The 27,020-nt window shown below is 53.6% G+C and overlaps 2 protein-coding genes across 4 annotated transcripts in view; one reads left to right on the forward strand and one right to left on the reverse strand.

The window, feature by feature from the left end:
• Positions 1 to 26,797, reverse strand: ZNF335 (zinc finger protein 335). Of its 3 annotated transcripts, none has more exons than XM_053394803.1 (29): positions 26,702 to 26,797; positions 24,192 to 24,290; positions 23,615 to 23,829; positions 22,961 to 23,234; positions 22,712 to 22,789; positions 22,054 to 22,338; positions 20,708 to 20,848; positions 20,465 to 20,620; positions 18,764 to 18,998; positions 18,445 to 18,622; positions 12,781 to 12,893; positions 12,521 to 12,539; positions 12,098 to 12,214; positions 11,573 to 11,649; positions 10,573 to 10,733; positions 9,687 to 9,919; positions 9,500 to 9,596; positions 7,806 to 7,903; positions 7,479 to 7,708; positions 5,861 to 5,969; positions 5,390 to 5,755; positions 4,426 to 4,568; positions 4,159 to 4,301; positions 3,357 to 3,460; positions 3,132 to 3,212; positions 1,268 to 1,351; positions 1,069 to 1,134; positions 836 to 917; positions 1 to 489 (listed from the first exon to the last, which is right to left on the reverse strand). In XM_053394803.1, exons 3-29 carry the CDS (start codon positions 23,819 to 23,821, stop codon positions 371 to 373), a joined length of 3,996 nt encoding a protein of 1,331 aa, XP_053250778.1. In that variant the 5' UTR covers positions 23,822 to 23,829; positions 24,192 to 24,290; positions 26,702 to 26,797; the 3' UTR covers positions 1 to 370. The 3 variants fall into 3 exon arrangements, with proteins under 3 accessions (XP_053250778.1, XP_053250777.1, XP_053250776.1); XM_053394802.1 differs by having other exon boundaries at positions 9,500 to 9,593; positions 18,749 to 18,998; XM_053394801.1 differs by having other exon boundaries at positions 18,749 to 18,998.
• LOC128415497 (translation initiation factor IF-2-like) overlaps positions 26,371 to 27,020 on the forward strand; it is a 5,750-nt gene continuing 5,100 nt past the window's right edge. Inside the window, exon 1 of the mRNA XM_053391738.1 lies at positions 26,371 to 27,016. Within this exon, the coding sequence (XP_053247713.1) occupies positions 26,371 to 27,016 (646 nt within the window). The remainder of the gene's footprint in view (positions 27,017 to 27,020) is intronic.

Consider the following 27,020-nt stretch of genomic DNA (forward strand, 5'->3'; position numbering starts at 1 on the left):
TCGCTTCCAGGCAGTCCTGTGCCTTTATTGGGAGGCCGTCAAGGCCAGCAAAGCAACACCCCACACCATGGGAGAAGGCGCCCCCAGCCCCCCAGGCCTACAGTTGGGGCTCAAGCACCCACAGCTTCAAGTTCAGCCACTGGCAGCCGGCAGGCAGGTGGGGGCAGCTGGGCCTGCCAGGCCCCAGGGAGCAGCTCCTTCCGAGAGGCAAGGGCACACTGAGCGTTCCTGGTCATGGCGCGAAGGCACAATCCAGACAGGGTGCTGATCCTGTTTGCCAACGCAGCCAGGCCCCCTCTCATCCCCCATAGAGCCAAGAGGAAGCAGAGGTCCATGCTTGGGGCGGGGGGCGAGGACGAGGTCCCCCTTGCTAGTCTCCCAGCGTGATGATGTCATAGTGGACCCCCGGCTGGAGCTCATGGATCTGGTCCGCTGCGCAGTCTGTGCTGAACGGGCCCTGTGCTTGGGCCATGGCGGCATCAGCCACCGCTAGAGAGAGAGAGAGAGATGGGTGGGAAACAGGTAAGAAGAAGCTGCGTTGGGGGGTCAGTTAAACCAGGGGCAGCTGAGCAAGAGGCAGAATGTGCCCCCTCCCAGCCCAAATTCTGCAACTTGTGCAAACTAAGCAGGCTCCATTTGCATTCTTGCTCCATGAGTTGATTGGACGAAGCTGGCCCCTTCCGGATAATGTGGACCACAACTCCCATCGTCCCTGACCCCCGGTCCTGCTAGCTTGGGATGATGGGAGTTGTAGTCTAACAGCAGCAGGGGACCCACGTTTGGGAGACGTGGGCGGAGGATGTGCAGCCCCCCCTTCCCCCCTCCCTGTACCCACCTGTCACTGCAGAATGGGCTGCGGCCTCCAGCTGAGCTTGCGTGAGGAGCTGCTGTCCTGGCGACACAGGGACATACTGGATCTGCGGAGGCAGAAGCGGGCAGGGTGGGCAGCAGCCCTGGGAGGCATTGCCCCTCCCCCCAAAAAACCCCGAGCCCCATAAGCTTCCAATCCCTCCTGCTAAAAACACATGGAGTGGGAAGAGGGCCTGCCAAACGCCCCCTCTCTCCTACCTGGGGCTCCTGCATGAACTGACCGCTTTGTTCGTACTGGATGTGGGTGATCTGGCCGTCCTGCACCTGGAAAAGCGAGACGGGGGGGGGTGGGTGGGATAGAGAAAGGTGGGTTGATCTGGTGAGCAGGGGGCAGGGAGAGGAAGGAAGGAAGGAAGGCAAGCGCTCCCTTGTCTTCCGCTCCAGCCCTGGGCCTCACCTGGATGTGATGCGTCCCAGGCAGAACCACGTACTCCTGAGGCAGGAGGTGCTGAACGCCATCCTGGGTGATGATGTACTGGACCTGGAAGGGAAGGTGTGGCGGTCAGGTGGGATTGCTAGGAGGAATTATGAAAACTGCAGCAAGCCATTGTGTCCGCAATGAAAGCATTGCTTGACTGGACTTGAGTCACTGACAATAATTTCTGATCAAATCCCACAAGCCTCTGCATCTCTGCCCATTTCTCTACGCCTGACAGGCATGTATAAGCATTCTGAAACACAGACCAGTTGCTTCACCAGGCATCCTGGGCCGTAAATATAGGAGGTAACTTTGATGTACATTTTGTTAATCTTCAGGTAGATTTTAAGGGCCAGGAAGAGATTTCACAAGGAACTCTCCTTTCCTTGCCTGTCCTTCCTTCCCTGTTTACTGCCTGTTTATGACTCCCGGGGTTTGCTAAATGCATTCCTCCTTGATTCCCGTTTTATGTATGCATGCTCAAATTAGTTTTTTGTAGTTAAAAGGATTTCTCTGATCTAACTTTGTCCCAAGTGGGGTTTTTTTAAAATGCTCAGAGGAAATCTGATTGGTTCTTACAAACACTGTGTAAGAGTTCTTTCGTTAATAAAAGGGACCTGGGCACTTGGCACTTCCTCGTAGAGTCTTGCTGGCCAAGCCTCCAGTGTATTTTATTAATCAGGGTCCAATCCTTCCTTTGCCTTCGGAACCCAACAGGAAGGCACAGAAAGAGGAGTCTGGAGAGTGTGCTGGATCAGGCCAAGGGGGGCCCACCTGACCCAGCACCCCCTCCTCACAGCCGATGCCAAGAGGACACTCCAAAGGGAAATCTGCAAACAGGATACCAGTAGGTAGCCGTGTTGGTCTGCCGTAGTCGAAACAAAATAAAGAAATTCCTTCCAGTAGCACCTTTGAGACCAACTAAGTTTGCTATTGGTATGAGCTTTCATGTGCATGCCCACTTCTTCAGATACCACACTTCTTCCGATACCGTATCTGAAGAAGTGTGCATGCACACAAAAGCTCGTACAATGACAAACTTAGTTGGTTTCTAAGGTGCTACTGGAAGGAATTTTTTTATTTTGTTTCGACTGCAAGCAGGATGTGAGCCCAAGATCCCTCTCTCCTCCTGGGGTGCCCAGAAACAGGCATTGCTGTATCTGGCCGTGGAGGCAGAGCAGGGTCATCGAGAGCCCTCTCCTTCATGAAAAAGCCTCTTTCAAAGGCTGGTGGCCGTCACTGTGTGCTGCAGGAGCGAATAATAATAATAATAATAATAATAATAATAATAATAATAATAATAATTTATTATTTATACCCCGCCCATCTGGCTGGGCTTCCCTGCCACTCTGGGCGGCTTCCAACAGAACACTAAAATACAATAACCTATTAAACATTAAAAGCTTCCCTAAACAGGGCTGTCTTTAGATGTCTTCTAAAAGTGTGCTTGCTTCGGCAGCACATATATTAAAATAGATGTCTTCTAAAAGTTTGGTAGTTGTTTTTCTTTTTGACATCTGGCAGGAGGGCGTTCCACAGGGCGGGTGCCACTACCAAGAAGGCCCTCTGCCTGGTTCCCTGTAACTTGGCTTCTCGCAGCGAGGGAACCGCCAGAAGGCCTTCGGTGCTGGACCTCAGTGTCCGGGCAGAATGATGGGGGTGGAGATGCTCCTTCAGGTCTACTGGACCGAGGTCATATAGGGCTTTAAAGGTCAGCACCAACACTTTGAATTGTGCTTGGAAACGTACAATTAACTGTGCGCTGCGTGAAGAAGAATGCCCTGAGGCAGTTCCTGCCAGGCCAGCTCCGGGCCCCCCCAGCCCCCCCTTGCCACTCCCCTACCTGGTTCTCTGCCGTCACCAGGTGCTGCACCATCTGCCCGTCTGCCGTCGTCACGATCTCCTGGATGTAGGCAGCATCCTCCTGAGAAGAGACGCAAGGGGGTTCAGTTCTGGGCCCCCAGACCCACCACTGCCGCCCCACCCCAGATTCACACGTGACGGAGATGCAGGCCGCAGAAGCCTGGAGGGAGGGGACCCGGGACTCTGGCCTGCTTGCCCTCCTCACCTGGCCGGGGACGCTCTGCTCCTGCGTCATGAGGATGCGCTCCTGCCCCAGGGCCTGCTGGAGCCTCTCTGGAGCCAGGACAGCCTGGCCGGACTGCAGGGTCGCTGTTGGGGTGGGAGGGAGAGAGAGAGAGAGAGAGAGAGAGAGAGAGCGCTCTGGTGAGTGCGGTTGGCAGGCATACCACTGCCGTCTTCACACGTGCAAGAGGCTGCAAGTTCCCCAAACGTTTTGGGGGTCACTGTCCCCTTGATTCCACAAACTCACTCCCGGTGCCCCCTGGAAAGCAATATTCAGAAGAGTGCGAAGGAATGCAAAAAACCCCCAACTCTTTCATGGTAAATATTTGTATGCATTCCGACTAACAGCAAAGTAACGGTAAAGGAAACACCTATGCAGCTGCTTGCCAAACAGGTGCAATCACTCACCTATCACAGGTGTGCGGTAACTAATTTATTAGAAAATCAATAGCTGTTGGCAATTATGGGCCATCTTGTGACAATCCGGGATAGAAGCGGGAAGCAGCGAGAAACGGCGCTGGAATTAGGGAATTTCCCGCAAAAAAAGGGAAGGTTGACAGCTATGCCCTCCAGTGCCCCCCCCGCTGCCCCCTTGCCTCTTAGCACCCCTCTAGGTAACCCTAATTGGGGAACCAGTGGTCTTGGCCGTGCACAGCGCCATCTTGCACTTCTGCCTCCCCCCCCCATTTGGGACTCTCGAGAGGAGCAGAGACGTGCCCCTTGCCCGCCCTGTGGCCGATGGGCAGCGGGGGGAGGAAGGGGGCCGGAGCCTCTGCTCTGCTCACTCTGCAGCGGGGCCAGGGCCTCGTCGTCGCTGTTGAGGAGGATGGTCTGGGAGGCGCTGGGGGCCAGCTCAGGCGCCTGCTTCCCCCCTTCTGCGCTGTGCAGCCTCTGCATGTGGAATTTCAGGTGCCCGTTGCGGTTGAACCTGCGGAGGAGAGAACAGTGGAGAGACTGAGGTGGGGAGCTGGACTCCCTGCTCCCCCAGGGTGGCTCTGCTGTGTGAAGGGAAATGCCCCCCCTCCATGTTGGCAGCAGCGGCCCTCGCCCACCTCTGCCCGCAGACGTGGCAAGCGAAGGGCTTCTCGTTGGTGTGCGTCAGGGTGTGGCGCCGGAGGTCCTTCTTGTTCTTAGAGGCAAAGCTGCAGTGCTGGCACTTGTGGGGCCGGAGGCTGGCATGCTGCTCCATGTGGGTCTGTGGGGGGGAGAGAGAAACCAGGTCAGGGCATGGGGGCCCCTCCTCCTCGCCCTCCCCTGGGGCAGCTCCCTAAATCAACTCCCACAATTCAGATGAGCCACTTGCCCAGCCTCTCCCCCCCAGGAAAGAGCCCTCCCCAAATCTTTTTAAAAAAATATTTTTATTAGGAATTTCAACGTAACAATTTACCAAAAACACATCATCCTCATTTCCCCCCCACCCCACCAAAGAAAATCCCACCCTCCCCCCACCCCCAGACTTCCCTCAACTCCTCTCTCTGATTTTTCAGCACGTTATTCTCTGCATATTATAAAATTGTAAAGATCCTTAATTTATCTATCTCTATGTTACCAAAAAAAAGTTTGTGAAGGTTTATTCAAACCCTGCCAAGGAGTCCAGTTCATTTTGTTGTTTCTTTAAGTACTTTGTAAAAGGTTCCCATTCTTCTTAAAATTCACAGTTGTCCTTGTCACGTAGTTTGTATGTCAATTTCTCTAATTCCGCATAGTCCATCAGAGCCCTCCCCAAATCTTCTAATACACCCCACACAGAGCAAAGTGGCCCTGAATGGGGACCTTCAGACCTTCTCTTGCGGGGGTGGCACTGAGGGGTGACTCAGGGACACCCCAACCCCCCCCCCCCCCAGCTTGGGAGCCCAGGGGCCTCTCCAACTGCAACCTGCCCTTCTGCCTCCCCGTTGCCACCCAGGGAGAGCGGCAGTTGTGCCAGGCCTCTCTCCTCTGGCCCCAGCGCTGTGGACACTTCCCAGCCGCCTGCCCCCTCCACCTCCATTTGCAAGGGACCCCCCCTCCACCTACCCGGACGTCGGGCCACAGAGCTGCCGTGAAGGGGCAGTCGGGGCACTTGAAGGCGCTGGGTCCAATGTGGGCACGCTTGTGGCTCTCCATCTCTGCTCGGCCCGCAAACGTCGCCATGCAGATCTTGCAGGAGAACTTCTTGGCTGAGGGCACCTTGCCCGCCAGGGCTGCCGGCAGCTTCTTGGGGGAAGTGTCGTTGCCGGAGGCCTGCTTGGACGCCCCCTGCCTGGCGGGAGGCCTGCCCTTGCCTGGGGCCGGTTCCTGGTCGGCGGGGGCCAGCGAAACGGCCTTGTGGGCCGGCCAGGCTAGGCACTGGACCAGAGGCCACGGGACGCTGCACTGGGCCTCTGGCCGCTCCCCACTCATCTGCAGGGACAGGAGGGAAGCTGGTTAGAGCGGCACTTCCTGGACCCGGGGCTGGGCTGGCCTCCTCCTCCCTGGGCGACAGACAGATCCCTTCTTCCTCCTCACCTCCACGGTGTGCTGCTGGCTCTCTGGCGTGCTGCTGGGAGTTGTGGCATGCTTCAGGGTGCAGCTTCTGACCACCGCCTGGACGACTTCGCTGGCACTCTCCCCCTCCCTGCCAAGAGACATCGGACAAACTCAGGGAGGAGCAGAGGCCAGTTGCTGGAGGCCCAGGAGAGGAGAGGGCTGCTACTTGAGCTCGGATCCTGATTGTGGGTTTCCCACTGGGGGTGCCTGGTTGGCCTCTGCCAGAACAGGATGCTGGCCCAGGGGGGCCACTTTCCTGACCCTGCAGGCCCTTAGAGAGGCAGAAGAGTGAGTCCAGGGGGTGAGGGGGGGTCTTTCAGTTACCCCAAATTTCATCCTTTGGAGGATGGGTGGCGGCCAACAGATTGAGGTTGAATCCTGACAAGACAGAAGTACTGTTTTGGGGGGATGGGGCGGGCAGGTGTGGAGGACTCCCTGGTCCTGAATGGGGCAACTGTGCCCTTGAAGGACCAGGTGTGCAGCCTGGGAGGCATTCTGGACTCACAGCTCTCCATGGAGGCGCAGGTCCATTCTGTGTCCAGGGCAGCTTACCAGCTCCACCTGGGACGCAGGATGAGACCCTCCCTGCCTGCGGACTGTCTCACCAGAGTGGTGCATGCTCTGGTTATCTCCTGCTTGGACTACTGCAATGCGCTCTATGTGGGGCTACCTTTGAAGGCGACTCAGAAACTGCAATTAATCCAGACTGCAGCAGCTAGACTGGTGACTGGGAGTGGCCGCCAGGACGCTCCCGAGAGATCTGCATTGGCTCCCAGTACATTTCCGAGCACAATTCAAAGTGTTGGTGCTGACATTTAAAGCCCTAAACAGCCTCGGTCCTGTATACCTGAAAGAGCGCCTCCACCCCCATTGTTCTGCCCGGACACTGAGGTCCAGTGCTGAGGGCCTTCTGGCGGTTCCCTCACCGCGAGAAGCAAAGCTATGGGGAACCAGGCAGAGGGCCTTCTCGGTAGTGGCACCCGCCCTGTGGAACACCCTCCCATCAGATGTCAAGGAAATAAACAGCTATCCTATTTTTAAAAGACATCTGAAGGGAAGTTTTTAGTGTGTGTGATGTTTTATTCTGTTGTTAATCTTTTGGGAGCTGCCCAGAGTGGCTGGGGAAACCCAGCTGGATGGGCAGGCTATAAATAATAAATTATTATTATTATTATTATTCACGTGGATCCAGAGAAAACCTGAAGCCACAGGGGCAGTAGGAATGCAGAGCGAGCCTTGGTCTGAGAAGGCTGTGCAAGCCCCACCTTCTACCTCCCCAATATATTTATCTCTCACCTTCCCTGCAAGAAGCTCAAAGCTCCCTCATTTAATCTCCACAACCACCCTGTGAGGTAGGTGAGGCTGAGACTGGTCCAAGTAATAAACAAAACATTATTATTATTATTATTAATTATTCCCTGTCCATCTGGCTGGGTTGCCAGATGGCACGTGAGCTTCGTGTCTGAGTGGGGATTCAAACCCTGGTCTCCCAGGTCCTAGTCTGGCGCTCTAAACACTGCACCACGCTGCCTCTCGCTATCAACTCCCGGCGGCCAGAGCCCTTCTGCCTGGAGGCGGCCGGCTTCTCTGCTCTCACCCGTAGAGCGTGCTGGTGGCCTCCTCCTCGCTTGGCGCAATGATGCTGTACTCCGTGGTGCTGCTGAAGGGGATGGTGACCTGCTGGATCTCGGTGCCCTCCAGGGCTGCCTCCTCTGTGACGTGCAGCGTCAGCACCTTGGTCTGGGCCTCCTCCTCCTCCTCCTCTTCCTCCGGCTGCCCTTGGGGCTCGGAGGCCTTGGAGAAGCCGTCGGCCTTCACCACGGCCACCTGCAGGGGGTGCAGAAAGCAGACGTGGGTCATGGCATGGCACAGCTGGAAGGGCCCACCAAGGAGCTGGGGCTTGCGAGGGTCTCCCCGGCCTCACCTCCAGGGTGCTGCTGGCGGGCAGTTCCCGCTGGCTGCTCATGTTCAGCAAGAGGTCCAGCGCCGTCTGTGTGGCCAGCTCAGCAGAGCCTTCTACGTCTGCGGGGGGAGCAAGAGGCAGGTCAGCTGGGCTCCTGCTCCCGACATTTCTATGCCCTTAGCCAGCCACAAGGGAGGGAGGGAGGGAGGGAGAGCTTGAGAGTACAGTACGATTGCAACTTGCGCAATTTCAACAATACAGTGGTACCTCTGGATGCGATCCGCATCTGTTCCAGAGCCCCGTTCACATCCTGAACAGAACGTAAGCTGCGACTGCGCGTGTCGCCGCTTCCGCGCATGTGTGTGACGTCATTTTGACTGTCTGCGCATGCTCAAGCGGCGAAACCCATAAGTAATGCGCTCCATTACTTCCGGGTCGCCGCAGAGCGCAACCCGAAAATACTTATCCTGAAGCGTATTTATCCCGAGGTATGACTGTACAGTGGAACCTCGGTTTACGAACTTAATCCATTCTGGAAGTCCGTTCTTAAACCAAAACCATTCTTAAACCGAAGTGCGCTTTCCCTAATGAGGCTCCTGCCGCCGGTGCCCTTCCACCATTCGGCTTCCGTTCTTAGACCGAGGTAAAGTTTGCAAACTGGGACACTACTTTCAGTTTTGCGGAGTTTGTAAACCAAATTGTTCTTAAACCGGACTGTTCTTGAACCGAGGTACCACTGTATGGGGTTCTAGGCAGGCTGGCTGAAACCCCGCAAGTTCCACCCAAGGAAGGCAGTGACCTTAAAAGCTCTTTTGGTGCTGGGTCCTCCGATGCTGGCAGAATGGCGACACTCAGATCGGAGACCTCCTGCTCAAAGCTCTGCAGGGTCCCTTCTGCGCCCCCCCCCTCCTGCTGCTCCAGGACACGCCTTCAGAAAAGGGCCACCTGCATTATCAAGGGGGTGGCGTGAGATCCCGATGTGCTGCATGTTTTTGAGAACTGTGTTTTGTATGTTTGTTTTTGGTTATACGGTCATACCTCGGGATGAATAAACTTCAGCTTGAGTGTTACTTCCGAGTCAAGCACATGCGCGTAAGTGGCGAAACGCGACCCACACAGGCGCAGACGCAGTCATGTCTTACGTTCCTTTCATGCTGCGAACGGGTCTATGGAACAGATCCTGTTTGCATCCAGAGGTACCACTGTAACTGGTATTTGATTGACCAATAAAATCTGACTCTCCTATGAAGAAACGTTGCAGCATTTGGGACCTTTTAGCTTTGGGGAATGGCAAGTAAGAGGCAACATGGCAGAAGTTTATAAAATTCTTGCATGGCTTGGAAAGAGAGGATAGAGGAAGGTTTCTCTCCTTCTCTGGTGACACTGGAACTTGTGGACATCCAGTGAAGCCGAATGTGGGAAGAAAAAGGAAAGTCCTTCCTCATGCAGTGCCGTGTTAGACTGTGGAACTCCCTCCCACAGGAGGCAGTGACGGCCACCAACTGAGATGGCTTTAAAACTGGGCAAATTCATGGAGGAGGAGAGGGCCGCTGTTGACTACTAGCCACCATGGCAATGATCTGCCATCCCAGGCAGAGGCAGAAAGGCTTCTGAATCCCAGGAGGGGAGAGGGCTGCTGCTTGTGGGTTTCTCAGTGGGGCACCTGGCTGGCCCCTGTGAGAAGAGGACGCTGCACTCGATGGGCCCGTCCCTACCTGGCTCGTAGATGATGGTGGCTGCCTCCAGCGGCTCCTGCGTCAGGATGGGGGGCTCTGGAGCAGGCGGGGTTTGGGCAGGTTGGTAGGTGACCTGCTGGAGGGAGAAAGCGGTGAGGGCAGCTCAGAGCTGGTGGGAAGGACGGGGCAGCAGAAATGAGGGGGGGGGCGATGCCCGTGCACTCACGGGGGAGCTGGCGGGCGCTGCCTCCGCGGCCGCCTGGCCCTGGCTGTGCTGCTGCTTCAGCTCCTCAATCTGCTGGAGGGTGAAGAAGGGGCGGCGGCGGCAGGGGGGCTCCTCCGGGTGCCGCTGCACCCACTCCTCGAAGTTCTCCGCGTGGCGGCACTGGATGTGGAGGCGCAGGTTCTTCTTGTGCTTGGTGGTGAAGTGGCAGAACTCGCAGGCAAAGGGCTTCCCGCCTGCAGGGGAGACAGCAGCAGCAGCAGGGTGAGGATGGAGCCTGTCCGGCTGGTGGGAAGGGGGGGGGCAGCTTGGCAAGCAGGGGAGGGGAGAGAGTCTGCCCCCCCTTTCCTTTTTGCGGGAGGCAAGATTCTAAAAAAGCCCAGCGGGACTGTTCACACCCGTTGAACAGTCCTAAACACAGAATTGCAGAGGGCCCCCGGTTCCCACCCCCTGCAATGCAGGAATCTCAGCCAAAGGATCTCTGGAGGACGGCCGTCCAACCTCTGCTTGGAAACCTCCCAGGAAGAGGTGAGAGTGAGCACCAGCCCTCTTCCTGCAATGTCCTCTCTGCCAGCCAAGGGGGGGGACTGGTCCTGCTCCCCCAAATCTGCCTCTGCCCTTCTTTGTGTGCCTTCTCCAAGTGAAGTCCAGGGGGAGGCCTTTTCTGTGGTGGCTCCCCGTCTGTGGGATGCTCTCTCCAGGAAGGTTCGCCTGGTGCCTTCATTACACACCTGTAGGCGCCAGGTGAAAATGTTCCTGCTCAGCCAGGCCTTGGGCTGATTCGTATTCCGTAGCCTTTTAAATGTCTTGTTGCTTCTGGTCTAACCATTTCCTTGCGCTTCTATCTTGTGAACCTGAGTAATTGATGGCATGAGACGGCGCTGCTCACCTGTGTGCTTGACGGCCATGTGGGAGAGGAGGAAGTCCTCCCGGACGGTGGCGTAAGGGCAGAGGCTGCAGCGGTAGGGCTTGTCGTGAATGTGCAGCAGCTGGTGCTTGAGGAGCAGCTTCTTGTCCTCGCAGACGTGGTCGCAGAACTCGCACTTGAACCTGTCCGGGAGGAGGAGGAGGAGGAGGGAGTACATAAGAGCATTGTTAGCAGGAATATAAGAGTACATAAGAGTACATAAGAGCATTGTTAAGGCCTTTAGGGAGGTATTCTTATATGCAATGGCCACAGCTCGGACTTTGGTGGCAAAGGGGTGGAAGGAACAAGAAGCCCCGACAATAACGGACTGGCATTACAAGCTACAAGAATTTGCTGAAATGGCGCAGTTAACAAATACCCTGAGAGGCAATTCAAAACAAAAATTTATGGAAAAGTGGGATAGATATAAAACATACGTTCAAAAATACAGTAAAGGTTCACTATCTATGCTAGCATTTGATTGACGTTGGAGTGAGACTGAGTTGAGAAATAAGGCTAAGAGCACATATTCATACAGGAATGTATTAGATAATATGTAAATAAATATGCAATAATAAGAGTTCATTCATTTGTAAAAGAGGAATATACAAAGGGAAAGACAGGAAGTCTAGTGTGTTGGTATGTATATGATTTTTTTGGGGGGGAATTTGTTTTTGTTTTTTCTCTTTGTTCTTTCTTTCTTTTTGTTTCATTTTCTTTCTAGGTATATAAAATTTGTATATATTTTTTGTATATGTGTTGGAAATTATATTATAGTAAGTCCTGTAATGTAATATGACAGCGTTTACCGATGTAATATAAGAATGTTAACAAATAAATAAAATACAAATTCCCCCCCAAAAAAGGGAGGAGGAGACGGCCGTCACCGTGGGCCAATGGGGGAGGGGGCGGCCTATGTGCACAGCTGTCTCTCCCCGCTATTCCTCCCCCCACCCGGCAAGGGCAATGCAGGGGTGCTCACCGGCGGTTGGCCACAGGCTGGATGTGGGTCAGCAGGTGCATTTTGAAGGTGTAGCGCTTCTTGAAGGACTTCCCGCACTGCAGGAGAGAGGAAGGGCTCAGGTCACGCAGGGCAGGGGCGGAGGAAGGGGTGTGTGGTGGGGGCAGTCCGACCTGGGTGTCAACACTGAGGGGGGTGACAAAATGCCAGGTGGCACTCACTGCGGGGCCTGCAGTGTGCCTGAGCCACGCGGCTCTCCTGGGAGTGACGTGGTGGTTTGGGCGCCCGCAGGCTCCGCGCTGCCCCAAATGGTCCCCCTGCTGCCTCCTCCCCCCCAGCTGTAGGGCGGCCTGAGTGGGAGCAGGCAGGCAGACTCCTCGGAGGCCCCATGGTGCTCCCTGCCCCTATGGGCACGCCACCCCAGGCGCCCGAGCGGCTTCCTCTGCCGCTGATGCAGGGCGGCAGCTGCAGACCTCGCCACCTGCCCCCCCCATGCCCAGGCACAAGGCCTCAGCCAAAGAGGGGCCCCCCTGCTTTGACACCCACCTTGTCACACATGTGGGGCTTCTCGGTGCTGTGCGTCTTCATGTGCTGCGTGAGCCTCTTCTGCATGGGGTAGACGCGGCTGCAGACAGGGCAGGGGAAGGAACTGCGCTTGGGGGGCTGACCAGAGAGAGATTGAGGTATGGTCAGAACTGCCTGGCTCAGGTGAGACCCCACCCCCCACCCCATGAGGAGCAGCCGGCTATGCTCAGCCCAGAGAGCTGGCCTCGATTCTGAAGCTCCCTTCCTGGTCCTGCTCTGGACTCTGTGTGTGCCTTTGCCAAGTCACAGCCTCTCGGTTCCCAAGCCGAAGCAGCCTCCCTCGAAGGGTTGTTCATGAGGGCACACACAGCAAGGAACGCCCCTTTGGGGAGCCAAGAAAGATTCGCACGCAGGAGTCAGGTGGGGGCGAAGGAGGACACTCACCGGATCAGCTCGCTTCTTCCTAAAAACAAAAACAAAGGAAGGAAAGAAGAAGCAGGTGAGGCCACCGAGAAATCACAGAATCGTAGAGTAGGAAGGGACCCCCAGAAGACATCTAGCCCAACGCCCTGCAATGCAGGAATGTCAGCCGAAGAACCCCTGACAAGCAGCCACCCACCCCGTGACCTGGACATGGGAGGGGAGGCCCCGCTGCCACCCTCTGCTGCCTGCCCGGGTCTGCTGGGGCCCCTGAGGGCACCTACTTGTCGCGGTTGTGGACGGCCGAGTGGCGGATGACGTCCTTCCTGTAGACACTGGTGTAGTCGCACTCCTCGCACTTGTAGGGCTTGCTCCCCACGTGGTTGAACATGTGCTCCTGCAGGGGGAAGGAGGAGGCTGGAGGAGCAGAGCGCCAGGCACTGCTATCTAGCTTGCTTCGGAAAGTTTATATACCACCTGATTGTTCTCATAGTGTATTTTGATGCCGTGAGCAGCCCTGAGATTTTCAGCTGACAAAATTATCACCAAGAAAAATTGACAATAATATTTCTCAAAAGTTTTAGAGAAGTTAAAAGCAGCAGTAGACTAAAAGCAGATTTTATGAAATAAACATTTCGCTTTTGACCTGTGATTTCTTATTGCACTTTAAAATGGCCCATGCAAAAAACTTCATTTTTTCTATATAGGTAAAAAGGTAAAGGTATATACAGCACAGAGCAGCCACATGTGAAGGAGTTCATCAGTTACGTTAGAACCATTTTTATAGTTCATGGTTTGTTCTGTATCAAATTTTGCTACCTCAGATGAATAGAGCTTGTAGGGCAGCGGCTGAAGAAGGAACAAAAAGGGTTTTCTTGTGTGAGTTTCTTGTGGCTGATTAGCTGCTTTCTCTGTGCAAAGGTCAGAGGGGGCAGGGCTTCTGTTGAGTTTGATCCATCTTTTAGATTTAGGGGAGCTAGTCTCAAACGTTTGTTGGGGGAGATATAGGTTTATTTGGGGGGATTTATTTGTCCTGTCTTCACGCTTTTTATGATGGAGGACCGCTGTAGTCACCCCCAACGACACCTTCTCAAGATGGAGGGTGAGGGAACAGCTGCAGTCGCCTGTGGTTCCTGCGCAATGTTTGCCATCTTGCCAAAGGTTGCAGGCAGCTTTACCTGCAGCAATTGCATGTTGATTGCCCTCTTAAAAGACAAAGTCCAGCAACTGGAGGAACGTGTAGCTACGCTCCAAAGAATTAGAGAGCTGGAGCTCTTCTTGGAAGCAACAGAGCACACCGTCTCCACCAAGGAGGAGACAGGGGACTCCCCTGAGAAGGAGGCTAGTTCACCAACACAGGAGCCAGATATATGGAGAAACGTGACTCAAAGAAGTAGGAGGCCCAGGGTTCGCTCTGATTGTTTAGAAATACGCAATCGCTTTGAGGTCCTTTCCCCTAGCATGGAAGACGAAGAGCAGACTCCATTTGAGGATCTCTCCCTCATTACAGTCGATCAGGTATATGAAGACGAGCAGCAAAGGCAGTCTTCAGGGAATGTGCAGGCGACCTTGGAACGGACAGCTCACGGAAGAACCCCGACCAGACCTAAGAGGAGGCGTGTAGTGGTGATAGGGGATTCCCTACTGAGGGGAACAGAAGCAGTGATCTGTGGGCCTGACAAGATGTCTCGGGAAGTGTGCTGTCTCCCCGGGGCTAAGATCCAAGATGTAACTGAACGACTGCAAGGAATCATAAAACCCACTGACAAATACCCCTTCCTCTTGGTTCATGTGGGAACCAATGACACTGCAAGCAATAGCCTCCAGAAGATCAAAAGAGATTACGAGGCTCTGGGCAGGAAATTGAAGCAATTAAATGCACAAATTGTCATCTCATCTGTCCTCCCAGTTGAACGACGTGGCCCAGGGAGAGAGGGAAAAATAGTGGAAGTGAACAACTGGCTTCGCAAATGGTGTAAACAGGAACGGTTTGGATTCTTAGATCACGGAATGCAGTTTCTTGAAGATGGACTTCTGGCAAGCGATGGGCTGCACCTCACAACGGTTGGTAGGAATGTTTTTGCAAAAAATCTCAGAAACCTCATCAGGAGGGCTTTAAACTGACTAATGTGGGGGAGGGAGACAGTGCTCCTGAAGGTAGGAGTCTATCAATTGATGAAGATGATCATCCAAATGTCATAGACCGAATGGAGCAAACAGCACGCAGACCTAGTGGTGGGAGGAAAAAATCCTTAAATAAGAGACACGGGGGAATGATTAATGGACTTCAATGTCTGTACACTAATGCGCAAAGTATGGGAAATAAACAAGATGAGCTTGAGCTCTTGGTACAGCAAACTAAATATGACATAATAGGCATCACTGAAACCTGGTGGGATAAGTCCCACGATTGGAATGTAATAATGGAGGGATACAATCTATTTCAGAGAAACAGACCAGACAAGAAAGGAGGAGGAGTGGCGTTATATGTCAGGGATGTGTATACCTGTGAAGAGATCCAAGATTTAGAACCTCAAAGCCAAAGTGAGAGCATTTGGGTCAAAATTAAGGGAGAGAAGAATAACAGTGACCTCATTGTGGGAGTTTACTATAGATCCCCAAGCCAAACGGAGGACATAGATGATGCCTTCCTGGAACAGATGGCCAAGCATGCAAAAGGAAGGGAGATAGTAGTAATGGGGGACTTCAATTACCCGGATATTTGTTGGATGTCAAACTCAGCCAAGAGCATAAGGTCAAACAGATTCCTCACTGGCCTTGCAGACAACTTCATTGTCCAGAAAGTGGGAGAAGCTACAAGAGGAACAGCCATTTTAGATCTGGTCCTAACCAATGTTGATGACCTGGTTAGTGGGGTAGAAGTGGAAGGATCATTAGGCGCGAGTGATCATGCTCTTCTGAAGTTTACTATACAGCGGAAAGGAGCAGCCAAGCATACTAGGACTCAATTTCTCGACTTTAAGAAAGCTGACTTCATAAAACTTAGGGAAGTGCTGGGTGAGATCCCATGGACAGTAATACTAAAAGGAAAGGGAGTTCATGATGGCTGGGAGTTTGTTAAGAGGGAGATAGTAAAAGCACAACTTCAGGCAATACCAATGAGACGGAAACATGGAAGGTGCCTAAAGAAGCCAGGGTGGCTATCTAAAGAACTTTTAACTGAGTTAAGATTAAAAAAGGATGTGTACAAAAAATGGAAAAGGGGGGAAACCACCAAAGAGGAATTCAAACAAATAGCCAGCACGTGTAGACACAAAGTCAGAAAAGCTAAAGCACAGAATGAACTCAGGCTTGCTAGAGAGGTTAAAAGCAACAAAAAAGGCTTTTATGGGTATGTTCGTAGCAAAAGGAAGAACAAAGAAACAGTGGGGTCACTCAGAGGAGAAGATGGTGAAATGCAAACAGGGGACACAGAAAGGGCTGAACTCCTCAATGCCTTCTTTGCCTCAGTCTTCTCCGATAAAGAAAACAATGCCCGACCTGAAGAATTTGGAGCAAATGATTCAGCAGAGGAAACACAGCCCAGAATAACTAAGGAGATAGTACAAGAATACTTGGCTAGTCTAGATGTATTCAAGTCTCCAGGGCCAGATGAACTGCATCCAAGAGTATTAAAAGAACTGGCAGATGTGATTTCAGAACCACTGGCAGTCATCTTTGAGAATTCCTGGAGAACAGGCGAAGTCCCGGCAGACTGGAGGAGGGCAAATGTTGTCCCTATTTTCAAAAAGGGGAAAAGAGAGGACCCAAATAATTACCGCCCAGTCAGTCTGACATCAATACCAGGGAAGATTCTGGAGCAGATCATTAAGCAAACAGTCTGTGAGCACCTGGAAAGGAATGCTGTGATCACCAATAGTCAGCATGGATTTCTGAAAAATAAGTCATGTCAGACTAACCTGATCTCGTTTTTTGACAGAATTACAAGCCTGGTAGATGAAGGGAACGCAGTGGATGTAGCCTACCTTGATTTCAGCAAGGCATTTGACAAGGTGCCCCATGATATTCTTGTAAAGAAGCTGGTAAAATGCGGTCTTGACTATGCTACCACTCAGTGGATTTGTAACTGGCTGACTGACCGAACCCAAAGGGTGCTCATCAATGGTTCCTCTTCATCCTGGAGAAGAGTGACTAGTGGGGTGCCACAGGGTTCTGTCTTGGGCCCGGTCTTATTCAACATCTTTATCAACGACTTGGATGATGGACTCAAGGGCATCCTGATCAAATTTGCAGATGACACCAAACTGGGAGGGGTGGCTAACACCCCAGAGGACAGGAACACACTTCAAAACGACCTTGACAGATTAGAGAACTGGGCCAAAACAAACAAGATGAATTTTAACAGGGAGAAATGTAAAGTATTGCACTTGGGCAAAAAAAATGAGAGGCACAAATACAAGATGGGTGACACCTGGCTTGAGAGCACTACATGTGAAAAGGATCTAGGAGTCTTGGTTGACCACAAACTTGACATGAGCCAACAGTGTGACGCGGCAGCTAAAAAAGCCAATGCAATTCTGGGCTGCATCAATAGGAGTATAGCATCTAGATCAAGGGAAGTAATAGTGCCACTGTATTCTGCTCTGGTCAGACCTCACCTGGAGTACTGTGTCCAGTTCTGGGCACCACAGTTCAAGAAGGACATTGACAAACTGGAACGTGTCCAGAGGAGGGCAACCAAAATGGTCAAAGGCCTGGAAACGATGCCTTATGAGGAACGGCTAAGGGAGCTGGGCATGTTTAGCCTGGAGAAGAGGAGGTTAAGGGGTGATATGATAGCCATGTTCAAATATATAAAAGGATGTCACATAGAGGAGGGAGAAAGGTTGTTTTCTGCTGCTCCAGAGAAGCGGACACGGAGCAATGGATACAAACTACAAGAAAGAAGATTCCACCTAAACATTAGGAAGAACTTCCTGACAGTAAGAGCTGTTTGACAGTGGAATTTGCTGCCAAGGAGTGTGGTGGAGTCTCCTTCTTTGGAGGTCTTTAAGCAGAGGCTTGACAACCATATGTCAGGAGTGCTCTGATGGTGTTTCCTGCTTGGCAGGGGGTTGGACTCGATGGCCCTTGTGGTCTCTTCCAACTCTATGATTCTATGATTCTATGATTCTATGAATATATATATATATTTAAAAATATGTTTATTACTTTTAGAAAAAACAGCAGAAAAAGTCAATTGTACGTACAAATCCATCAAAGGAAACTGAAAATGCTGCAACTTCAACAGTGGCTGTGACTAAATGAAGTATAGATGAAGTAGCTCACACCATCGTCTTCCTAATCTTCCAATATTAAAAAATAAACCTCAGCTGGTTCTGGCTCCTTGGCCTCTCTCCACCTGCTCACTGGAGCGACTTCCCACAGGCCCCTCTCTCCGTCCCGATTCCCTCTCAGGCAGGTCTGCGGGGGATGCAGGACAGGGCCTCCGCAGCGCTGGCTGATGACAAGCAACTTTGGAACTCCCTGCCTAGAGAAGTTATACTGGCTCCCTCCTTGCTGTCCTCCCACTGGCAGACAGAGGCTTTCGTGTTCAAACAGGCTTTGGGGAACAGATTGCTTTTAAAGGCAGGCCTTGTGCTGTGATGTTTTGATTGTACAAACTGATTGTTCGTATGTTTTAATAGATCTTTTCTATGCAGCGGACCTGCAACTTAATGCTCACTTGCATTTTAAATTGCATTTTAACCTGTATTTTAATTCCCCCCCCCAATTAAGATTTTACTGTAATTTTACTGGTGTTAGCCACCCTGAGCCTGGCTCTGGCCAGGGAGAGCGGGGTATAAATAAAATTTATTATTATTATTATTTATTACAGGCAGGTGGGGAAGAGAAAATGAATACATAAACATCCCCTGCTCTCCATTTATTTGTCTTCCTCCCACCTGCTCGGAGGAGACGGGAGAAGGGAGGCGGCCGGCACTCACCTTGAGGGACGACCAGCGGCGAGAGCGGTAGCTGCACTGCAGGCAGCGGAAGAGCTGGGGGTCTCCGGCCTCGTGCGAGTTCACGTGGAAGCGCAGGTCCTCGGGCGTCAGGAAGCGGGAGCCGCAGATCCGGCACAGGTAGGGTCGCATCAAGGGCTTGGCTGACTTGTAGCAGTACCTGCGGCGTGACATCACAGGGGCGCTCAGCGCAGAGAGCCCAGCCCCACGGAGGCCCCAGGGTCTCTTGCAGGGAGCCCCAAGGGGGCAGACGGACCCAACCCCGCCTGCCGCCCCCACCAATCACCTTCGCCCGATGTACTTGCGGTATTTCTTGCCCAGGAAGCGGTGGGAGGGGCGGCCGCGCCGGCGGGGGAGCGCTTCCAGCTTCTCGCGGGAGGAAGGGTCCCTGTTTTCGGAGTCGGACTGGCTCACGGCCTGCTCCCCGTGGCTTTCGCCCCCCAAAGGAACTTGATCCGAGGAGCTGGCCGCCTCGGAGCCTTGGGGGTCGCCCTGGGGGAGGCCCTGGGATGAGACCACGGGCTCTGCGTTGTCACCTGCCCAAGGGAAACAGCCAGCCAGCTTAGTTTGGGGGGAAGGAAGTGGGGGTGGCCTGAAGCCACAGCAAGCACAAAGCCAATCCAGGAACAGCATTGTGCAAATTGGGGGAAAGGGGAAGGAAAAGAGAGCATAAAAAAACAGGATGAGAACTATTTGGCATGAAGAAATCTGTTTAGCCTGGAGAAAAGAAGACTGACAGGTGTCAAAGGAGCCATCTACAAATATGTGAAGGGCTATCCCACGGGAGTGTCATTGAATTCTGCTCCTATTGATCCAGAGAAGAACTTCCAATGCATAGTTGGCAGAGGAAAAACCTAAACACGTTGCAGGATTCCCCCAAAATAGACCAGGGGGAATGACTATTTCATCCAGGAGAGCTTTACTGCTACTGAAGGCAAATGAGCACGATGCTTAGAAATCCAATACATTCAGGATTGGCCCTGTCCGTAAGAAATCCAGTTGCAGCAGACTTAACTTAAGCTTACAATAACTTATAAGTCTAAACTTTAACGCTACATACTGTACAGAACAGCACACCAGAAGGAAAAGAGATAGAAAGAAGGAAAAGAGATAGAAAGAAAAAGTGAAGCCCGGGCTCCTTCTGGCCTTATTATGCTAGTCAGCATGACCTTGACAGAAGAGATAAGAGACCCAGTTTAAGCCAGCTGTTCTCAGCTTCTCTGAAGGAATAACCCAAACATCAGGAACCTTCTGCTTGTTTCTTTCACAAAGAAAAGCTTCCAGAACCTTCTTGAACTAATTGGAATAGGAAAGATCTCTACACATCAGATCAATACTTTCTGCACCAAGAAATGCAAACTGACAGGGAGATGGAGCAAACTTGTTCTCTGGTGCTCCAGGGGACCCTCTCCACGTCTCTGCTTGGTGCCACTGCCTTGCTCCCCTCGCGACTCGACCCACAGGGGGCAGAGGGGGATCTGAGCGAGGCTCCCTCAAAGGCAGCAAGCCCTGCCAACCTCCTACCAGCAGCTGAGTAGAAGAAACTGCCCTACTGTGAAACACACTTATTTGCAAGAACGCCTATTTGCTTGTGAGTAGTCCCACTGAACTCCAATGGGGCGCCAAAGCATCCCCTGGAGAATCTGAAAACCTCCGTGTCTTTCTTTCTTTTTTCCTCCAAATAATCTTTATTAGTTTTCCAGTTACATACTCCACATACACATAATGTGTTGCATTTTACATTTATACTTGCTCCTAAGCGATAAAATTATATGTGATATAAAAAACCAGAAGAAGGAAGGAGGGAAGTCAGCGCTGAAAACCTCCGTTTCTGATATGCAGCCAGCAACTGGAAGTGTTTCACTTTGGCCCTAAATCTGGCAATGACTTGGAAAATGGAGAATCCGCCATGCCCTGCAGGTGAGGCTGACCTTGCCAATCGGAGCGCACCTCTGTGTGCATTTCTGCACACTCTCCCTGCTCTGCCACCGCTGCTGCTTACCCTCTGGCTGAGGGACCACCTCCAGGCAGGGGAACTTGCGGGGCCGTCCCGGCCGCCGGCGCAGCCGCTCCTCGCTGGACGTGGGCACAGGGCGGCTGCTGGTCTTGGGCAGGCGCCCTCGAGGCTCGTCCTCCGCTGGGTTGTAGTCGCTGTCCCCTGCGGAAGAGTGGCACAGGCAGGCCAGGTGAGCGGGGCGGGGGAGCCGGGGGAGGGGCTGCAGCTGCGGGGTTGCGTGAGCAATACCTTCAGGGTCATCGATAGCCCCTGCGTCCACAATGTCGTCTTCCTCCTCCTCCTCTGCTTCTTCTGCCTTCCTCTTCTCTGGGGCCTTGGGCACAGGAGCCCCCTTCCGGGGGCGCCCTTTCTTCACACCGGGGGCTGACGCTAGAGGGGAGGAAACAGCACGATTCAGTCCATATATATATATACATATATAGGTTTTCACATACTACATTACAATACAAATGTACCAAAGCCAACACCATTTCCTCCCCATCCCCCCATACATTTGCATTTCTATTTCCTCAATCCATCATATTATTCTTTTCTCCCTCCTCTCACTTCCCTCCGCCCCCACTTGATTTGCTCCACATTATACAATTTACAATAATCTTTGCATTCTACAATCTTCTCAAATCATCTATATATTCTTATTATCTTTCCTTACTCATTTTTCTTCAGCCCAGTACTTCACATTTTAATCTAGGTATATTAGCGTATCTTTTTTTGAGCAATATTTTGCTATATATTCATCAAAACATTTTCACTCCTTTTTAAATTTTTGATTTGGATTGAGTCCATATATTGTGCCCCTCCCATCTCTCCCATCGTACAGCAGCTTGACTTGCAAGCAGCAGAGTTGAGAAAAGGATTCCTGGCCTGGAGGAACTGGAGAGGGAAAGGTCTTTCCCCCCCTCTCTCATGACGCTGGACCTTGTGGATGCCCAATAGTACTGAACATCGGAAGACTCTGGATGGATGGAAGTCCTTCTTCATGCAGAGTAAAACTATGGAACTCCCTCTCGCAGGAGGCAGTGAAGAGGATTAGACAAATTGATGGAGGAGAAGGAGAGGGCTACCGGGGGCAGCTAGCCAGGATGGCTCTGCTCTGCCTCCAGGGTGAGAAGCAGCGGCGCTTCTGAATGCCAGTTACTGGAAACCACAGCAGGGATAGTTATGCTCTTGTGCTCAAATCCTGCTTCGGGGTTTCCAAAGGAGGCATCTGTTTGGCCACTGTGAAAACAGGACGCTGGACTAGATGGGCCATTGGCCTGATCCAGGCAGGCTCTTCTCATGTTCTTATGCTGCCCTGTTTGTGCCACAGAACCTCCCCTCCCTCTTGTATTGCTAACCCTCGCCCTCCCCCCTCGGCTCCCAAAAGTTGACTGCACACAAACTACAGAAGCTGATAGATTCGTGGTGCAGAGCCAGAGTTCTCTTGGCAAGCCTGCGCAAGATCCGACTCCATGCCCTCGTGCACCAATCCTGCCTTGCCCTCGGGGTCCCTTCCAACTCTCTGAGTCTACGAACCGCTCCAAAACTCCACTCCGCCCCTGGAGCTTGACGAGCCCCGGCTGAGGCCGACGCACCTGGCTGGAAGTGGCGCTCCCTCATGTGCTGGATGAGGACCCTCTTTGAGGCGCTCTTGTGCTGACACATCTTGCATTTGAACTGCTGCACCACGACCACCTCCATCAGCTCCTCCAGGCTCTCCAGGTCGGGCTCCTCCGACTGGTCCAGCGGCTCCGGCTGCTCCAGCAGCTCCAGGGGCCCAGGGTGCTCCACGCAGGTCGAGGTGGGGCCGTCCGCAAGGGCTTCCACAGCCAAGCTGCGGGCCAGGGCAGAGCTGGCCATGTGGGATATCGCGGGGGCTCCTGCGGCAGAGGGAGCGAGTGCAGGCGCCAGGTCAAGGGAGAGCTCCTCCCAACACCCTCCCTCCTCTCTAGGCTGGCCAGGAGGGAGCCCTCAGGCCAGCGCAGTCCGTGAGCGGCAGAGGCTGAGGCTGCCTCCGCATTCTGCTCCCGGCCGGAGAGGAAGGAAGCGAGGCTGGAGCCAGTGAGGTGGAGTGGTTCAGAGTGTCGGGCTAGGGCCTGGGAGAGGGTTTGAATCCCCCACTCGGCCAACCTCACAGGGGTGTTGTGGGGATCACACGAGGAGGAGAAGAATCACATGCGCCACCTTGAGCTCCTTGGAGAAAAGGGTGGGAGAGGAAGGCAAAGAAATGGATGCGTAAGACCCTTTCCTTACCATCATCTGGTCCCTGCAGGATGAGGTACTGGGTGGTTTGGGCCCCGCCATCCTCCTCGCTTGTCACAGCAATGCACCCTGAACCAGGGAACAAAGAGAACCAGCGTCAGCTCCTGCACAAATGGCATATTTGGGGGTGCCTTCTAAGAACGGCTGTGAGAAGCGACTTCCAGAGTCCGTTTGCTTCCCCCAACTCCCTCTGCACCCTCCCACCACGGACTCCCCGCCCGCAGCCCTCTGCCTGCTCACGCTGAATGATGTCTGGCCCAATGGTGGACTCTATGATCTTGTCAATGGCGGCACTCAGATCCGAGGAGGTGGAGGCCGTGGAGTTGGAGACGACGGGAGCTCCTTCCGCGAGGACGCTGGAGTGAACGAGGCCCTGGGGAGACTGGGAGACCAGGACGGACTGGCTGACGGTGGAGACGCTGGACACCAGGGTGGACTGCGCAATGGAGGAGGAGTCCGGCAGGTAGGCCCTGGGCAAGGCGTCCGTGCTGGAGCTGCTCTCCGGTACTTCGGCCTGCGAGGCAGAGGGGGGGGGGAGAAACAGAGGCTGGAACTCGACTCAGAGGTGGCAGAGAGAGGAACGTGGTGGACGCTCCTTCACAGAAGGATGTGAAGAACAATTTAGGTGGCCATCTGTCAGAGACTCTTTAGTTGCAATTCCTGCATTGCAAGGGGGTTGGACTAGATGGGTCCCTTTCCAACTCTACACAAATAAATAAAGGCAAATCTATCATTCCACGAGGAAAGGCAAGAGGAGACTTCCTACTAGCCTCTCATACTTCCACCAGGTCAGACTTGCTATCTTTGCCCCCTGTGGAATGGGCCTGGCCTGCTGTGTCCCCCACCCTGGCAGAAAGCCTAGCCCCAAAGAGGCAAAAAAGACTTGGTCCATACCAAAGAGATCCCTCCACTGTCCGAGCTCTGGCCGACCCCGGATTCATCTGCCTCCGAGAGGGTGACGGGCACCGAGGCAGCATCGCTGCTGTCTGCAGACATGGTCTCTGAGGTCTCCATGCCCAGGCCGCTCTCGGAGGGCTCCTCTTGCTGCCCCAGCCGAGGGGCAGCATCGCTGCTGCTCTCCACTTCATTTTCTGCTTCCATGGCCGAGTCTGGAAAAGCAGAGCGTGTGTGTCATGGTGGGAAGAAACCCCAGTCTTCAGTTGCCCCCTACTGGGGTGTGGCACTTGACAATGCCCGTCAGTGAAAGGTGGAGCGAGAAACAGAAGCTTCTGACTGCAAAAGAGGAGTGTTCCTGCAACAGCACCTCCCCACCCAAAAAAATTAAATAAATCAGTAATGGAATCAATGCTAATCCATGCCAGGTCTTTCCTAGTCATATTTCTGAAGCTCTCTTGCAAACCCAGCACCCAGGCCAGTTCCACACTCTTCAGTGTAGCATCTTGCCCCCCTCATTACAACCCCAGGAACTATCTTGCCCGTCCGTTGCATGGTACATATTTCTGGCACATACCTGAATGGGGATATCCCAACTACAGCCAGAGCCAGATACAATTCCTCTAACTGTGCTTGAGTGAGGCCAGAAAGTGACCAACATCTAGGGCACCTCAGACTAGGCAAGGAGAGAGAAGAGAGGAAACAATAAACTTAAAGCTTTTAGAAGAGGACTTAAAGAAACTTATGGAAAATAAGGCTACCAAGGTCTCCTGTCATGATGGCTGGATCAGAGGGACCCGGGATCAGAGGTCATATGACTCGAAATACCAGCTGCTGGGAATCCAAAGTGCAGGGAGAGATCCTGCCTGTGGGGCCTCCCAGAAGAGGCCTCTTCCTGGCCATGAAGAGGATGCTGGACAAGGTGGGCTCTTCTGACGTTCTGAGGCATAAGAGGGGGCTGCTGAGCTTGAGGGGATTCTCACTGGGGCACCTGGCTGCCACTTTAAAAGCAAAATGCTGCAAGGCCCTCCCTGTGTTCCACAACACAGCTTCATATAATCGGGCTTATCTCTGAACCTAGATGGCTTCAAAGACACAAGATGTGCTCCAAATTCCAGGTTCTTTGTTTCATCAGGGAACCAAAGATGAAAGCAGCAAGCAACTAGTGTATCCCCTAATCTCTAATGAGATATATTGGCAGCAGAAAAGTAACTAATGTTTGAATGACAATCTCATTACTTTGCCACCTCCAGAGTCTGCTTGTTGCCCTACATGTGTCCCTTTGGGCAGGAAAACTTTAGCCTGCTAGGCACTGGGTTTGGAGTCCAGGTGACCCTGTGCCTTGGTTTGCTTATCGCCCCCCGCCCGCCCAGCAGTTTAACCACTAAAATTTAATGGAAAACTGAACAAGCTGCCAGAGGAAGTATTGCTTGTCCAGAAATGCCAGAGTACAGTTTGATCTAAGCAGAAAGAAAAGTGGTGCTCCTATCGCTGAGCGCTTAAGTTGCTCATATTGGTGTGTGGCATAGTGGTTAGAGTATCAGACTAGGATCTGGGAGGCTGCCCTGCACAACTTCGGTGTTTGCAACCCACAATTCACCCTGTGGGGGAGGAAGCCAGGCAGGCAGGCGTCCGAGAGTGCTCCTTGCAGGGCTCCCTGAATTGCTGGTTGCAAAGACCAAAGTTGTGCAGGGCAGCCTTTGAGGCTGGAGCAGAGCAAGGGTGGAGGGGGCTGTGGCAGAGAAGGGTTTTTGCCCTGAGCAGGAGTTGCGAGGTGTTGCAGGAATTTATGTATAGGTTGGGGGGGGGGGTTGCCCCTCCAGCAGATATCATGCACATGCAGCACACTACCAAAACCAGCACAATCACTTTTGTGACTTTTGTGATTTGTCCCCACAAAACACTTCATCACAGTTTCTTCCTATCTATTCAAAGGGCCTCTGCTGCACAATACCAAATGTAAGAAATTGCTGATAAATGTATCTATGTACTGGCTCCCTGGGAAAACTTCAGAAATTCCTATAGACATGTGAGCTCAGCTCCTCAGCAGCCCCTCTGCCTGAGGGATAATCCCTGGCATCCAGAGAGTGCCAGAGGGTATCCATTCCAGAAATAACAAACCTGAGTGCCAGAGAGGAAGCCATTCCAGAAAGAACAAACCCAGATGAAGACAAAAGGGTGTGATGAACTTGGCTAGGAAAACAGGGAAATGTAAATATCTCTTTTGTTCCACTTGATGGGTGTTTGGTGGAGGGCAAGGAGAACCATGGGGCAGGGTCCAGGAGGCTCAGATTCCTGCCACCAGACCTCCCCTTTCATGATGTAACTGTGATGTATGAATGATGTAGTTTGGGGTGGGGTGTAACATGGGGATGAGCAGCTAATAAAAGTTTGGGGGCTCTTTTGTTTGGGGCTTCCATCTCGTTCCACCTTGTGGCAGGTGGGAGTCCTGTCGCCACAGTCTTCAATCAAGACCAAGCTGACTGGCTGCTCTTTTGCTCTGGTCTTCCTGGCTGGCGTCCTTGTTTTTTGTCCAAGGGAGCCCTCGGATTTCTCCCTTAACAGAGGCCAACCGTTCCCCCTGCTGTGCGGCTGGGGCACCAGATCCTGCCCCGATTCCTGCATTGCAGGGGGTTGGACTAGATGACCCTGGGGGTCCCTTGCAGCCCCCGGATTCCCCGAGGAGGCAGCCGAGCTCTGGGCCTGCAAGCGCAGCCGCTGCCTGGCCCGGCTCCCGGGTGGCCCACCGGGCAGGGATGGAGGGATTCTCCCACAATGCACCTGGAGAGGCCAGGGCGCTCCCGGCTCCCTCTCCCCGCCTCCCCTTTCCTATTGGCCCAGCGCCCTGGCGTGACGTGCGTGCGGGGGGGGCGAGGAGGGTGCGCGCGCCGCTCGGGCTGGGCTTCCGTGCTCTGCCTTCCCTCCCGCGGGGCCTTGTCCGAGGCGGGCTGCCCTCGGCGCTGCCTGAGCCCCCGCCCGCGCCTCGGCCGCCCGCCGCCATCTTGCGCCAGGCCCCCTCCCCTCGCCCGCCGCCCGGAGACCCACCCAAGCGCGCCGGGGACCCTCCGCCCGCCGCAGCCTCCTTACCGCCGGGGGCCTCTCCCAGCCACCCCCGCGGCCCCTCAGCCGCCCGCTCCCTCCGGCCCGGCACCCGCCCGGTCGCCATCGCCGCTTCCCTCGCCCGGCGGAGGGATTCTTCCGCCGGACCCCGCCGGCGCCGGGACTACTTCCGAGGGCGCGGCGGCGGCGCTGGGCGGGCGGCGCTGCTCCGGCTTCTTTCCCCCCGGGGTCTGGTTGCGCACTCGTCGGGGGAAGCGTCAAGCCGGCCGTTTCCTCGGAGAAATCTGGCGGGCCGCGGGGGACTACTTTTTGTCCGCGGAAGGCTTCGAGGGCGTCAGTTACGTAA

This window comes from Podarcis raffonei, chromosome 6, assembly GCF_027172205.1.
Source record: "Podarcis raffonei isolate rPodRaf1 chromosome 6, rPodRaf1.pri, whole genome shotgun sequence".
In the NCBI taxonomy this organism is placed as follows: Eukaryota; Metazoa; Chordata; class Lepidosauria; order Squamata; family Lacertidae; genus Podarcis; species Podarcis raffonei.